The sequence below is a fragment of the Pinus tabuliformis genome, chromosome 3_2 (assembly GCF_031772625.1).
Source record: "Pinus tabuliformis cultivar Carrire ecotype Pingquan chromosome 3_2, CPIR1, whole genome shotgun sequence".
In the NCBI taxonomy this organism is placed as follows: Eukaryota; Viridiplantae; Streptophyta; class Pinopsida; order Pinales; family Pinaceae; genus Pinus; species Pinus tabuliformis.
This window is the reverse complement of record NC_142302.1, coordinates 626,509,377-626,524,897: the sequence shown is the minus strand read 5'-3', so window position 1 is coordinate 626,524,897 and position 15,521 is coordinate 626,509,377. Positions and strand designations below refer to the sequence as shown.

The 15,521-nt window shown below is 42.0% G+C and overlaps 1 protein-coding gene across 1 annotated transcript in view; it reads right to left on the bottom strand.

The window, feature by feature from the left end:
- The window catches only part of LOC149182191 (ABC transporter A family member 7-like), a 299,560-nt gene that overhangs the window by 86,496 nt on the left and 197,543 nt on the right, over positions 1–15,521 (bottom strand). Inside the window, exon 12 of the mRNA XM_089416795.1 lies at positions 12,258–12,458. Coding sequence (XP_089272921.1) covers positions 12,258–12,458 — 201 coding nt within the window. The remainder of the gene's footprint in view (positions 1–12,257; positions 12,459–15,521) is intronic.

Sequence of the window (15,521 nt, the reverse complement as noted above, 5' to 3'; positions counted from 1 at the left end):
GCACTCTAGTGGCTTGGGGTATCCAAGAACCACCCTGCCAAGCAAATTCTATTTCAGGAGACTCACATTGAGCTCCTTCATTGTAATTCTCTGCTTTAAGACACAATAAAAGAAGGCCACCATTGAGCGCTGGACCGGAGATGTGGCCGTGGAGGATAGGGTGAAGTCCTTATTAATTTCTTGAGTTCTTGTATTTGCTTACTGTGTTTCTCTGTTGTTTTCCTTTTCAAGTGTCTGTGTATTTGCAATCTGATCGATCCGTTGCCTAAATAACATAGACACACACCAGCACATGAGCCTGTAATACCTTCATTCAATAATTCTTAACTGAGATCACTCACAAGGTGATTTTCAAATCAAGTGGTATCAAAGCTTTAGGTTGTAAGGTTAGACAAGCTTGTGTTGGTTTAGCTGTTGAATGCTCACTAGATCAAAGCTCAAATTAGGAGAAGGAGATTTGGTCGAAACTGATCTTGAAATTGGGAGAGTCTATCATCGGAAGACAATGTCAGAGGAAGGTTCTGTGGGGCCAAACCCTCAATTCATAGAAAGTTTCCTAGCCATAAAATCCATGGTAGAAGAAATGTATAGGGACTTTAGAAAGCATAAGGATGAAGATTCATCAAGTTCTAAACAAGACAAAGAAGAAGATAAGTCTCACTTCCATGACCACTCCAAAGGAAAAGGGAAAGAGGAAAACTTTCTCACCCCTCCTAATAGCCCTGTGCATAACAAGAAGGCATCTTTAATCACGCTAGATGTTCAATTTGATTTGCCTATATATGATGGAGAATTAAATGTTGAAAGGTTAGACAATTGTATTAGACAAATTGATGTTTATTGCAGAGTACAGAACATCGACTCAGACAAGAGCAAGATTCAGCTGGCAAGCCTACGCCTAGGAGGCACTGCCTTGGTTTGGTGGGAAGGCAAAACCCAAGCTGACATGAAAAGACATGGTAAGACCATCTCTGTCTGGAGTGAATTTGTTTCTGCAATCAAAAAGCAGTTCTATCCATTGGCCTACATGCAACAAGCCATGATGAGTTGGCAAACTCTTCGGCAATTGAAAGGGCAAAGTGTGCAAGGGTACACTCAAGAATTTAGGAGAGAATTGATTCTAGGAATCTCATTAGTCTCACCAGAGACTCTGTTGAAGTACATTGGTAGTCTACACAGCTACATGAGGCATACCATCCTCATGCTTAATCCCACTAGTATAGATGAGGTATCTGTACAAGCTACTCATCTAGAAGCTAGAGGAAAGAATGGAAATCCAGAAGTTGGGGGACCCTCCCAACCCACTGCAAGCAAGAGCAAGGAGAAAATAAAGCAGAAGTGGAAAGCAAGGAAGGTTAACACTGCACAGAAAATCAAAGCTTCATGCACTCACTGTAAAAAGGATGGGCATGATGATGAGCATTGTTGGATTCTGCATCTAGAGCTGGGGCCTAAGAAGTTCGAGGGCAAGAAGAAGAAGACTGTTGCAGCTATTTAGAAAGATTTGGGGTCAGACTCAAGAGATGAAACAACTATTGCAGCCACAGGTATAAAAGGTTGTCTGCTTTAGAGAACACTGAAATCAAGAAGCAGGTGCAGGAGTTGCTCGAGAAGGGGTTCATCAGGCCTAGCACATCACCATGTGGATCAACAATCGTTTTGGTGAGAAAGAAAGATGGCTCGTGGAGAATGTGCATTGATTACCGAGCACTGAATAAGATAACAATCAAAAATCGTTATCCCCTTCCTTGCATAGATGATCTTTTAGATCAATTGAAGAAAGTTGTTTATTTCACCAAGCTAGACTTGCACAGTGGATACCATCAGGTCGGAGTTGCAGAACAAGATGCATGGAAGACTGCTTTCAAAACAAAGCAGGGATTGTATGAGTGGCTGGTTATGCCTTTTGGCTTAACTAATGCTCCTGCTACTTTCATGAGATTAATGAATGATGTACTCAGACCTTTTATTGATGATTTTGTTATTGTGTATCTGGATGACATTCTGATTTTTAGCAAAACATGGGAAGAACACTTAAAGCATGTTAAGCAGACATTAGATGTTTTGAAAAAAGAAAAACTTCATGTTAAACTCTCCAAATGTGAATTTGGCAAAATCTCTCTGAATTATTTGGGTCATATAGTAGGGGGTGGTGAATTGAAAATAGATCCCTCCAAAGTGGCAGTCATTATAAACTGGCCTAAACCCAAGTCTGTTACAGAAGTGAGAAGTTTCTTAGGAGCAGCACAGTATTGGAGGAAGTTCATTTCTAACTTTTCCTCAATTGTAGCTCCCTTACATGCTTTAACAGGATTGAACAAGGTGTTTCAGTGGGGAGGCAAACATCAGAAAGCCTTCGACACCTTGAAAGAAAAGATTAGTACAGCACCTGTACTAGCACTGCCTGATCTGCAAAGACCATTTGAGATCCAAACAGATGCCAATGACTATGCCATGGGAGCAGTGTTGACATAGCACGGTAAACCCATATGTTATCATTCTAAGAATTTTAATCCTGCAGTAGTTTACTATCCTACATATGATAAAGAATTGTATGCATTAGTTCAAAGTGTGAAAAAGTGGAAACATTACTTAATGGGCAAAGAGACAGTAATACATACTGATCATCAACCACTTCAATATCTACACTCCCAAACTAAGTTGCAGCAATCAAGACACTACAGATGGATGGGTTTTCTACAAAAGTTTCATTTAGTCATCAGATATAAAAAGGGCATACATAATAAAGTTGCAGACATGTTATCTAGACCCATTATAAATGCATCTACTATACTTGAGCATAATTCTGTGCTACATGAAAGCTACATTGAACAATATGCTCAAAATATAGACTTTAAAGATGTATATGCAACTTTGAGTCAAAGCAAACGGGTAGAATAATTGGATTACCATGTGAAGGGCCAACTCTTATACCATTGTGGGAAACTCTGCATTCCACAAACTGAGAGAGTAAGGATAATTAGAGAAGCACACACTTCTCTGATATCAGGTCACTTTGGGGTAAGTAAAACAGTTGCACAACTGCAAAGATTTTGTTATTGGCCAAAAATGAATGAGACGGTTTCTAGATATGTAAGAGGGTGTACTATGTGTGCTCAAAGAAAGCCCAGCAACAGAAAACTAGGCTTGTACACTCCATTACCAGTACCTTCTCACCCTTGGGAAAATGTTTCCATGGATTTTGTTGGAGGACTGCCTAAATCTAGAAAAGGTCATGATTATCTATATGTTGTTGTGGATAGGTTCAGCAAAATGTGTATTTCGATACCTTGTAACAAACAAATTACAGCTGAACAAACTGCAAAACTGTTCTTTGAACATGTATGGGTTCATTTTGGATTACGCACTTCTATTGTAACTAATCGAGACACCCAATTTGTGGAGAAGTTTTGGTCAAGTCTGTGGGAACTGATGGACACCAAACTAAAGAAAAGCACAGCTTTTCATCCACAAACTGATGGCCAGACAGAAGTAGTTAACAGGACAATGATCCAATTACTCAGAGGATATTGCAGCTGTTAGCGCTTGAATTTGGCCTCAGGCTGAAAAAGACAAAATCCAAGGCAACATCAAACCACTTAGCCTCGTAGCTAGCCCTACGGGGCAGGAGAGGGCTCTCTCCGGGTCTATCTCGGCAAAAGGTCTTCAAAGGGTGTAGATGACCAATAAAGAACACTGATTTTAGGCTAGTAAACTAATAGGGAAAGTTTGATTTTAAATTTTTTAAGTTTTGGTGGAAAACTGAGCACAGCAATTTTGGGTGCGGGGATGAGACACAGTTTTTGCAGAGGTCTTTTTGGGGCAAGGTAGGAGATTGTCTTGATGCCTTTGAATTAAGTGAATGGATAGAAATGCCCGGTGAGGAGCTAAAGAGAGCAAGAAACTTTCGAGAGTTCTCTTTAGACAGAGGAAAACATAGATATTAAGCAAACTTAAAGGCAGAGCATATAAATTATGAATTCTACCTTAACACTTCATTTACTTAATGTGCAGAAAAGAGAAGTAGGAAAATGATACACATAACACACTTACAAGTACATGAGAGAAGCACACCATCAACACAAATAACCACAGGAATCCAAAATAGTGCTGCAAAACCCTGGTCTTTCCTTTGCCAAAATTGCAGAGATACAAAGTATAAAACAGTCTAAGCTTATCCCTCAAGAGTCCAACCCCTCCAACCTCTGAAAATGATTGAGAAAATACATAATATAGGCAAGCTAACACATTCCCTTGCCTCTAGGGGTCGAGCTCATCATCCTAGGAGCTGTTGCAACCAATTCTAAACTGAGCACTAAAATCTAGGCAATCAAAACAACTTGCCTCTATAAGCTAGGAAACCAATTCATTCATTAATTTTTTGCCATTTTATGAATGAATCTTCTAGAATAGGTAAAAAAGTGTCATGTCAACATAAAATTACATCAATTACATCAAGGAGGATGAAAAATCCCACCAAAAAGTCAAAACTGGTCAAATGCTGCGTTTTCCTGAGCTGAAGGTGCAAAACTGGCAAAGTTCCCTGACGGGTAGCGCGCCATTTCTCAACGCGTAGCGCGCCTTTCAGCCCACTTTTGGGGCACTTCCCGGCATCCAAATGAGGCACAAGTGGGCTTGTTGGAAAGGTCTGGATGTCTACTCTCCAACCCAAGTGGAATTTCTCAATTTGGTGGCCATTTGCCGCTCCAAAAATGCAATCTCCCAAGGCTACTTCCTGTGTGTCCAAAAAGTGGTAGAAGGTCATTTTTTGCTTGTTTTTTGACCTTTTGAGGGCCCAAACCTCAATGAAATGTCTTGGCAGTGGTTGAGCAAGTGTATTTTGTCATGACAAATCCAAAAATGCTGAGTTTTCGTGAAATGGACCTCCCCAACTTAAGGGTAGCACGCGGCGCGCTACGCGTTGAGGGCAAAAACCTGTTTTTAGCAAAAAAATTCAAAATTGACCAAAATTGCTCCAAATTTCCTGAATTTTGAGCTGGAGGTGTATCATTGAGCACTATGCTCCTTCAAGGTGGCTTCAACCAAAATCTGAAGTGGATCGGGCCTTTTCCTCCGTTTTAGTGCCTTGGCCAAGCGTGCTTTGAGTACCTTCATTTTCGCTTTGCACACATGCATGCGGGCCCAATAATGATTCTTCATGTGGCGGAAATTTTCATGGCATCTTTATCATATTTCTTTCACATTCATCTTGGAAAACTGAAACTAGCCATGGAAAAGAAGCTTACTTGTATTTTTCTTGAGTTAAGAGAGAATTTGAGAGCTTGCTGGCAAGTCACTGGGCGAAAAACCCAACGCGTAGCGCACCTTGCCCAACGCGTAGCGCCCCTCTGACGCGTAGCGCACGTGCAAAATAACACTGAGAAGGGCTCCCTGACGCATAGCGCACCCCTGACGCGTAGCGCGACTTTCAGATGCTTTTTGGAGGCCTTCCCGGTGTCCAAATTGGGCGCAGGATAGCTCGTTGGAAAGGTATTTGAGTCTACTTTCCAACACAATTGGAATTTTTCAATTTGGAGTTCATTTGCCCTGTCAAAAATCAAATCTCCAAGACTGGTCAAAATGTGCCAAATGAGGCTGCCTCAAGACAGAGTGTTGTTGCAGTCAACTTTTGAATGCCTTCCTCAACTCCAAATTGAGCTCATGATAGCTCATTGGAAAGCTCTTTGTGTCTAGTTATCATTTAACTCATCAAGAAAGTCATTTGGCCAACCAAGCTAGGAGAAAACTTGATTTTCCCAAGGTCACTTCAGAGGTGCATTCGATTCTCCTGAGGCAACGATATTTTTGACATTTCTCTAAAACCATGACACCTGTGTAAAAAGTGAAGGAGGTTTTTCTTCTTTGGCATGTTGTGGACAAAAACCTCTCTCAGTTTTCCAAAATTCATCTTTGATTGCTCTGAAACATCTTTTAAGTGAAACTTATCCCGATGTGTGAAACAAGGAACTTTGTGGAAATGAAGTGCAATGAAGGGGATGAGGGGCTTGTAAATTCTTAAGGAAATTTTTGGGAGTTGGGAGGGATGTTAGGAAGCAGGGGAAAGTGGAATCTCAGAGATCGAGCGAGGGGAAGGGGTCCAAAAGGGCAAAACACAGGCCTAGCCTAGAAAATTGCCAAGTTGTGGCAAGAAACTAGGGTTTGTGCAAAAAATGAGGAATTTGGGGGATCTCAGTGATGGGAAGCATTTGATAAGGTACTTTAAGGATAGGGGAAGGTGTATGAACATCAGGATACAAGTTTTGCCGATGATTTGACCGTCCAAGAGAAATTACCTTCAAAACCCTAGGAGAGGGAAATGAACCTTGCCTATGCGCAACTGAAGCATGAACAAGGTGTAGAATGACCCAATGGAACTTGACATGATGATAATAACCCTATGAATGATGATAGACTCAGCTGAATAGTGAAATAGACTGACATTTGGGCAATTTTGAAAGGAGTGAAAGAAAACCCTAGACCTAATGCCTAGTGACCAAATTTTGCTTGAAGACTCTTTGAAATGACAAAATTTGACCTTGACACTTCAAAATCACTTTGTAAGAGCACGTTTGATCACTAGAGGAAGGCTGGAAAGACTGACACTAACAACAGCAAACATCCTAAGCTTTGGGATGAACACTTGTGTTATGTGCAGCATGCTTACAACAGAGCAAAACATTCTTCTACACAGAGATCTCCTTTTGAGATCTGTTTTGGTTTCACACCAAGGTCTCCTTTGGATTTTGTCTTTGGTAAAGATACCACAGTTGAGGGACACAGTGATGTGGACAAGACAACTAGGTTCATTGAACAAATCCAGGAGATCCACCAAGCAGTACAGGAACAACTGGAAAAGAGCCAAGCCAAATACAAGGCTAGGCATGACAAGCATCGAATGGAGCATAGTTTCCAAGTTGGTGACCAGGTCTGGCTGTATATCAGCAAGGACAGGATGCAAGGTGAAGGTAAAAAGCTAAAGCCTATTAGGTATGGACCTTTCAAAATACTTGAGAAGATTGGTGAGAATGCTTTTCGCCTTGATCTACTAGCTTACATGCACATCTACTCAGTCATACATGCAGATTGCTCGAAATTGTTTGAACCCTCACTAATTGAGGATCCTGAAGAGCAAAGTCAGTTGCCTTCTATTGATGACCTACTACCTGAATATCTTAATGAATTGCAAGAAGACACAGTGTTGGACAGGAAGGTGAGGACAACATGCAAAGGAGATGTTGAGTACCTCAGAGTAGGGCTCAAGAGTTCAAAGCCGAGCAATGCAAAACGGATTGAGATTGGGCAAGTGAGACAACAGTACCCTCACTTAGTTGATGCTTGAAAACCAACTTTTGGTGATCCAAAAGCTTTTTCAGTGGGAAGGCCGTGATCCGAATTGGATCCGAAAAGAGCTATCAGAGAACCATGACTGTATCAGGTCAGGACAGGCTTCAAAGAATTAAGAGCAGCGATCAGAAACATCACTAACAGTGACAGTTAGCAGCCAACGTGGAACGACGAGGACCTCGATCAAAGCGCACTGACTGAGGCCCATGGAGACTACGCAGGAGGTGAAACTAGCCCTTGGGAAGCCCAGACTAGGAAAACGAGGCATTTTTTGATGCGCAATTATCACGCGTCGCTGGGCAAAACCCCTCGAGAAGGAAAGGCCCCGAGCGCTCCGTCGCATAAGAGCCAGGAAAATCATGGGGAAAAAGGCTAAAGGCTAAGGTGGGACCCGCGCTCCGAAAATCGGCAGTATTTATCGGGGGCACCCTTGGGCGGTAAGCAGTTTTGGCGAAAAAAGAGTGATTCCACTCAGCGCCCGAGGCGTGGCAAGCGGAGGAGAGAGAAAACCATTGCTCATCATGCACTAATAGTCGAGCAAGTCAACCGCGCGAAATGAGCGAATGGCATCGGATCTGGGGGCTCCAGATCTAACAGCTGAGATCGTGCCCAATGGGAAAGCCGGAATTGACAGGGGATTAAGCCGCGATATATAAGCATTTGACGTCCGATTTGACCGCCAAGGTGGCAGATGACTCATCCCACAACGTAACTGAAAAAACCAAACCAATAAAGCAAGTTGGCGCAGTTTGCAGAGGACAAGTGGCCGCTCCCTGTGAGCCTAATGATGACACCGAGACAGGGAACTCCAAGCGAAGCTGCAGCAGGCAAGCCAACGGAAGTGGAAGGGGAATCGAACAGCCATGAGCTCGAATGGCTTTAAAGCCATGAACAGACAAAGCAAAAGACACCGGAAAACAGAAGATGGAGAAAGAGAAGAAAGGAAAGAAGACAGAAGAAAAGACAGTGAAGCAAAAAGAAAACAGAGGGTCGAGCTGACCAAAGGCAAGGTCGAGCACCAGAGAGCTTGAGAGATTCAAGCCATACCTGAAAGGATCTGTCAGGACTGAGCACCACACTGGGATCCTTCCATTAAAGACCAAAGAGGTCGAAGAGCTGGTAAGGAAAAGAGTTTGCGCACTCTAGTAGCTTGGGGCATCCAAGAACCACCCTGCCAAGCAAATTATGTTTCAGGAGACTCACATTGAGCTCCTTCATTGTAATTCTCTACTTTAAGACACAATAAAAGAAGGCCACCACTAAGAGCTGGACTGGAGATGTAGCCCTGGAGGATAGGGTGAACTCCATATTAATTTCTTGTGTTCTTGTATTTGCTTACTGTGTTTCTCTGCTGTTTTCCATTTCAAGTGTCTGTGTATTTGCAATCTGATCGATCCGTTGCCTAAATAACATAGAAACACACCAGCACATGAGTTTGTAATACCTTCATTCAATAATTCTTAACTACAATCACTCACAGGGTGATTTTCATATCACCCATCTAGGGTGACGCAGAGGCAACGTGAGGCAGAGAGGGGCTAACGCAGTTCACAGAGAGGCAATTGTTGGGGTCTACAAGGCTGCAGGAATATTGCAGAGTGGCACTGGTGAGGTACTGTAGTCAGAACAGTACCTGACAGAGCAGGGCCAGAGGAGTTGTTACCGAGGGTTTCTAGCCGAGGAACCCGATCAGCAATGCAGTTGCACAAGACGATCAGAGTAGGGGCCATCTCGACAAGCAGCAGAAGGATTTCTAGGAGGAAAATCAGGACTCAGAGGGAGTCCAGAAGAGAACTTCCAAACGGGAAGTAGAGACTCAGAGGAGTCGAACAAAAAACTTCCAGGAGGGAAGTAGAGGAGCGTCATGGCACTACACGGGGTAAGAGATCAGGATAGACTGGACGAAGCATTGAACTTCGCAGTCTAGAAGGCCAAAATCTTGTGAATGCTTGACAGGAATCGTGTCAAGAACTTCGCCTTGAAGATTATAGCTATCCCAGTCGACCTCAATGATAACGACAAGTACGAGGAAGCGATGTCGAGGGCCAAATGCATTATCCTTGACGAGGTCAAGGATCATGTGGTGACACATATAGCCGAGAAGGAGACGACAGTTGAAATGTGGGAGTCTCTCAAGAACCTATACCAGCATACTTCTGTGTAGAGAAGAATGTTGCTCGAGAACCAGATGAGGTCGTATCAGAAGAAGAAGGGTCAATCGATTGACTCCTTCCTCGGAGGACTGAATGAGATCCGAGATCAGTTGACTGCTATAGGAGCGACACCGGATTAGGAGCTTATGGTGAGGACAGCCCTGAATGTTGTCTCAGAAGAGTGGGAAGTGTTTGTCCAAAGCATCATGGGCAGAGGGACTCTCCTACCTTGGGACGAGATGTGGGCAGCTCTTTGCTGGGAAGAGATCAGACAGCAGTCAAAGACACGTAGCAGCAGCATATGGATCAAGGTCAAGCAGGAGGAGGAGGATGTGGCCCTAGCATCTGAGGGAAAGCAGAAGCAGAAGAAGAAAGATCTCTCCAAGATCAAGTGCTTCCACTGTGGGGAGAAGGGTCATTACGCGACCTAGTGCCCAAGGATGAAGAGTAAGGGAGAGTCTTCCGAGACTAAGGCAGCACCAGCACGGGCAGAGAAAGAAGTTTTGACATACGATGACTGTGCCGTGAGTGCACACTCACCACTTGAGCGGAAGTGGGAAGACATCAAGTTGTAGTCAGGCAGACTACAGGCGATGAGGGGCAGGATCCTCAAGGTACCCAGCCTCTTGGATTAGACCTTGCTACGGGAGCCCCGACGAGGAGTAGCAAGACTGGAAAATGTGGGTAGAGATGGATGCGAATGGAGCCGCAGAGGGAGCTACAGTGCAGGAGTCCCGAGACAGCGCAAGGCTAGTAGGCTGGAGTAGTGCGAGAGGCACAGGAGTATTGCACCAGTACAGGATGGCACAGAGAGGTGTGCAAAGATGAGAGATGCAGGGAGTTGTTGCAGCAGCGCAGAGGTCAGAGAGGGAGCACTTGTCAGTGGCAGAGAGAGCTTCAGCATCAGTGGGTGTCTCTAGCCCAACAGGGAGGTCAGATTAGGAGATCAGTTGCTTACTTCTTTGTAACTGAGTTGCAGTGCAGCAGTTGGGCAGCACGATGCAACATGATGAGAGGAGGTGTAGTGCGGATGCAGTGCTGGGAGAAAGGACCAGCAGCAGCACGGATGCAGAGGGAGCTATCGTACAAATGCAGTGGTGACAATGGTAGAACCATGGGCAGCAGTACAAGATGCAGCAGTGTAGAGGATGTTGGGCAGGAAGGCCTAACATCAGCACAGGTACCGATACCGGATAATTAGAGTAATACTCAGCGAGGAGTATTGCTAGAGCACAGTCCTCGCTATGAGGAAGCGTTGATTTGGGGTAGCATCAGATGTGCTCTAGCCACGAAATTTGGTGGAGAGGTTGGGGAACATGAGATCTCCAATACCCAAAAAGGGTTTGGGCAGATTCTAAACAGATCAGGAGATATTAAAATAATTAATATTTTTAATGGAGTCCCTAAGTCTAAACTTAGGGAAAATAGAATATTAATGTGTATTTATATGAATATGTTTTAGAATGGTCCAAAAGACATGGATCAAGCCAGATCTAATCTTAGCCGTTGATTAGGGACTTAATCTCGACCGTTGAGATGTCAACAAGAAAAGTGTAAGAGGAGGCTTGAAGGTCACTTGGAGAATACACCAGATAATCAGTCATTCTATTCTCTAGAGTGGGGCTTGCTAAGAGAGATAGAATCAGTGATCGAGAGAACAGCTGAGGGGCATTGAGTACACAGGAGCAGAGAAGGTAGAGATTGTGTCTGGAAAGCAGCGCAGCAGCCAAGGAGGGTGACGCAGAGCCAGCAAAGGCTCACGCAGGGCCATGCAGAAGCATCCAAGTGTTGCGCAGAGCACCAGAGGGGCCATCGTAGCTAACATAGAGGCTCCCAAAGCTAACGCAGGGCCTCTTGGGGCTGACGCAAGACAATAAACGCTGACACGGGACCTCCTAGGGCTGACGCAGTCCAGATTGGGCAGACGCTGGGGTTGCAGGAGCAGTTTTGTGCTGAGGAGTTGCTAGAAGGGTTTTTCCGGGTTTCAATCAGGAGATTTCTCTCAAACTGAGGTATAGCTGCTAAGGAAATTCTTTGTTGGGTAGGCCAGTTAGAGCACCCAGATTGTACTTTGATATTGCTTACTAAGAAAACCCTCAGATAGCTGCACCGGTTTTCCCGAATTGGGTTTTTCCGGGGACATTGGTCCAAAAATAATGGTGTCATGTGGTGTGTTTGTTCTTGTTTCTTTTAGTTGCTGATATGTAATATGTTGAGCATGCACTGGTGTTTATTTTCAGTATTTACTTTGTAAATAACTTGTTAAAGAAAAAATTAACAAGTAGGTAGGAATAAATCAGAAAAAGTGCATGAAGGGTTTCTAAATTAAGTAAACTTAGAAACTTCAACACCTAGTCAACTAGTTTTTTGAGACAATGTTTACAATGACTTTCTAAACACTAGATTTCTGGTCAACTCTTCAGAACAAATAGTGGTAAGGTCACCTAAATTTAAGAGAGCAAACTGCAACTCATTGACCATAACAAAATATTAATGTTGAATTACAAACCATTAGAGGAACCGTGATAACTTGCAGTAGATGAATCAATGCAAGTTTTGAAACATACCAGTAGATCAAAAATGCAATTAAATAGTGAACATTGGATCAAGATGCTAATTAGAAGAAAAAAAAATGTTGAGAGTACACCTCCTTACAAAATGAATGCAGAAAAGATCACTTTGGTGTGACAATCAAAGATTGCACAAGGGGCATGAAAATTCAAAAAGTTTTAAAATACAGAATAATTAAGATGTCCTTACCATATTTATAGAGGTGGTTTTACCAGCACCATTGGGTCCGAGCATACCAAAACACTCTCCTCGTGGTACAGCAAGTGACAAACCACGAACTGCATACTTCTCAGAATTACCATCCTGACCCGAATACACCTTCTTTAGGTTATCACAGATTATAGCATGGGATCTGGAGGATTCTTGGAGCAACTTCACAACCAGTTCCCTCTGCAACGAGAGAAAAGAAAATAATCATGAGACTGATGTCAAATGTAAGGGGAAGATGTTCCAAATAAAGTTACATGTATTTTAAACTAAGCTTCATGAAACTTTAGAACAGGTATGGGTTTCTGAAACTGGTATGGCATCGAAACACAGCCTCAAAAATTTTAGGAAAAAAGGAAATGCAATCTTTTAGAATACAAAAAAGTAAAATAATTTTTTCCTTTTTAAAATAGCAGATTAGAAGGAAATGATCTATCCTTTGTTATTTTATGGAATAATCCATCACCTGTGGTGTTTGGAGTTTGCACATGTGATTTTTACACTATTTTCCATATAATTTTTGGACTCTAGAGCATTGAACATTTATTTTTCAAAATACGATTCATAATTCCAAATGTGTGTTTTCTGCAGATTTTCATTATTTACAGGTGCTGGAACTGCAGGACATCAGCAAGCTTGTCCTCTTTAAGTCATACAACCAATAAGACTTCAAAGATAAATCATCTCACTTGATGTATGAACCAGTGTTGCGAACATCTCGATAACATCCCAATTTTATCTCGAAATCACGATTTTTTGGCCTAGCCGATGTTTGCCGATTTTTAAAAATAGTTTTATGATATCTTAATTTTGCTAATGTTTACCGACTTTTTATCGATATTTTCCTGATTTTTACAATTTTTTCGTTTTCCAGACCCTTGCAGATTTTATCCCGATGCCGATGTTCGCAACATTGGTATGAACCCTTGCCTCAACTTGTCACATTAAATGTAGTATCTAATTGAAGTATTTCACTGTTTCTTAAGTGCTGGTTTATATTTTCTACGTTACTCATTTATATATCATATTTAGCACTTGTGTTTAAGTAACTCCTAACCTTCATCATAATCTAGGGTATCTAGGCACTGGTCTACTTGTTGCTGAAGCAAGCTAGTTATTGGGATACCCCCGGTGGCATTGTGAGAGTCGGCATAAAGTGAGATGAGATTGTGATGAAGAGACAGTTGAAACTTGATACATCTCCCATGTGCTTACCGCTTAACGGACCTTGTTGAGGCTACTAATCCTGGCAGTAACATTTTTTGTCATCATTGCCAAGGAGAAGGTCAATCATCAATGTTCCAACGACATTATATTTCATGGTGACAAGTGTGAATTATCCCCTTCAAGGTTAACATTTTTTTGCATTGTTGCTGAAGAGGTGGTCAATTGCACTGGTTATTCAACAACATTATTTCGAGTAAATCTTTCCACCACCTAATTAACATTTTTTGGCACTGTTGTTGGGGAGGTGTCTATCACCATGGCTATTCAACGGCATTTGATGGGTAAGTTTTTCTTTTGTATTGTACCTGTTGGACACCTAATCCTCAATGGGTTAGTGTGGAAGCCGAATGGACAAAAGGAGTCCAAGAGACCTTGGGATGTGAAACCCAACGGTCACATATTGTACTATAAAAGTATATCTCTTGTTAATAAAAATTGTACTCTCATGATTTATCATTCATATTGTTCTCGCTCCCATGTGTGTTTAACAGTACCTTTGTGAGAATTGTACAATTAATTTGATAGGTCTTATCTGGTGACTCCAAATAACAAAACACAACAAACAGGTACTCTACAAGAAGAAGCCCTCAAGATAAGCTTCTTCAGGTCCCCAAGCCTAAATTTGTTTATCAGAAGAAAATACAAAACACAGATTGAGGAAGAAACAAATAGATCAAGCTTTGAAGCTTTAAGTTACATAAGAAGACTATTTGAAAGTTATTTTCTTGCTCAAGATCTTAATGGCTGCTCCATGGTTGACAAATTTATTCAAACCTTTTGATTTCACTAACATTCCAGGTCAACCACATGGCATGCCAGCCTCATTAAAAAAAATGCCTAACTTCAGTGGGGACATTGCTGTTGGGGCTAGAGAACATTGGGATGTGTTCATAGAGCATATGACCACCTTGGCAGTTTGCCATTTGGATGTCTTATTTAAATGTTTTGCTTTATCATTAAAGACAGATGCTAGGAAATGGTTCCTAAGTTGCTTGATAGTAGCGTTGATTTGTTTAATGCTTGTCGTGATTCATTCTTTAATAGATGGGCTAACAAAAAGGATGTTTGTTTCCTGTTGAATGCTTTGACCAATATTAAAAGAAATGAAAATAAATCTGTTGATGAATTTAAAAATTAACATTAGATTTGATAAGCTTGTACAAGAGATTCCACAGAAACACCAATCTACTCTAGAAACCATATTAATGTATTAAATGAATGCAATCTATGGTCACTTTAGCTTCTTCCTGAATGGAGCCAAGCCCAACACATTGGTTGAAGCTAAAGCATAGACAAAGAGCATGGATGAAAGGGTGTTGCCAACAAGGCTGAATATTCTATCACCTTCACAAGCATGGATTGAATACAAGCAAGAGGGTCCATCTTCAACACCTCCTTGATCTTCTCCAAAACCTCTACCATTCTTGGTCAAAAAATTCAAAGAACTAGCGCTTACCATCACCAAGAATCAAACTTCTATTTAGGAAAAGTTCTTGCAGCTAGAGAAGGGTCAATTATAAAACAGGTTTCCACCAAGGAAAGAATTTCAAGGACCACCACCTAAACAAAGGTCTCTCAACTCATCAGAACTAACCAATATGGTGGAGCATTCACATCCATACCTTCATAGACCTTGTAATTATTTCCATGCCTAAGAAACTTGTGCAATTTATTGGGAAAGCACAAGGTCAAAAGACACAGGATCTCTGGAATCTGGATACATGAAACATACTATTGGAGAAAGAGATTTTCACAACGAAGAAAGTCAACAATCACAAGTAAACACAATACAAGTTTACAGGGAAATAGAGCTATTTGGTGAAATGGCAATGCTAGAAGAGATCAACCAAATGTGTGCTAACGAGTCTAAGGGTATCACCTACAACAGAAAAAAACGAGGAGTTCAAACCAATTGAAGCCATAAAGTTCTCCATGATAGAAAAGTCAACAAGAGGCCCCTCAAAGTGAAGGTGTTAAAGAAATTTCAACGTCTCCTCAGCCAACTCTCAAGAGTCAATA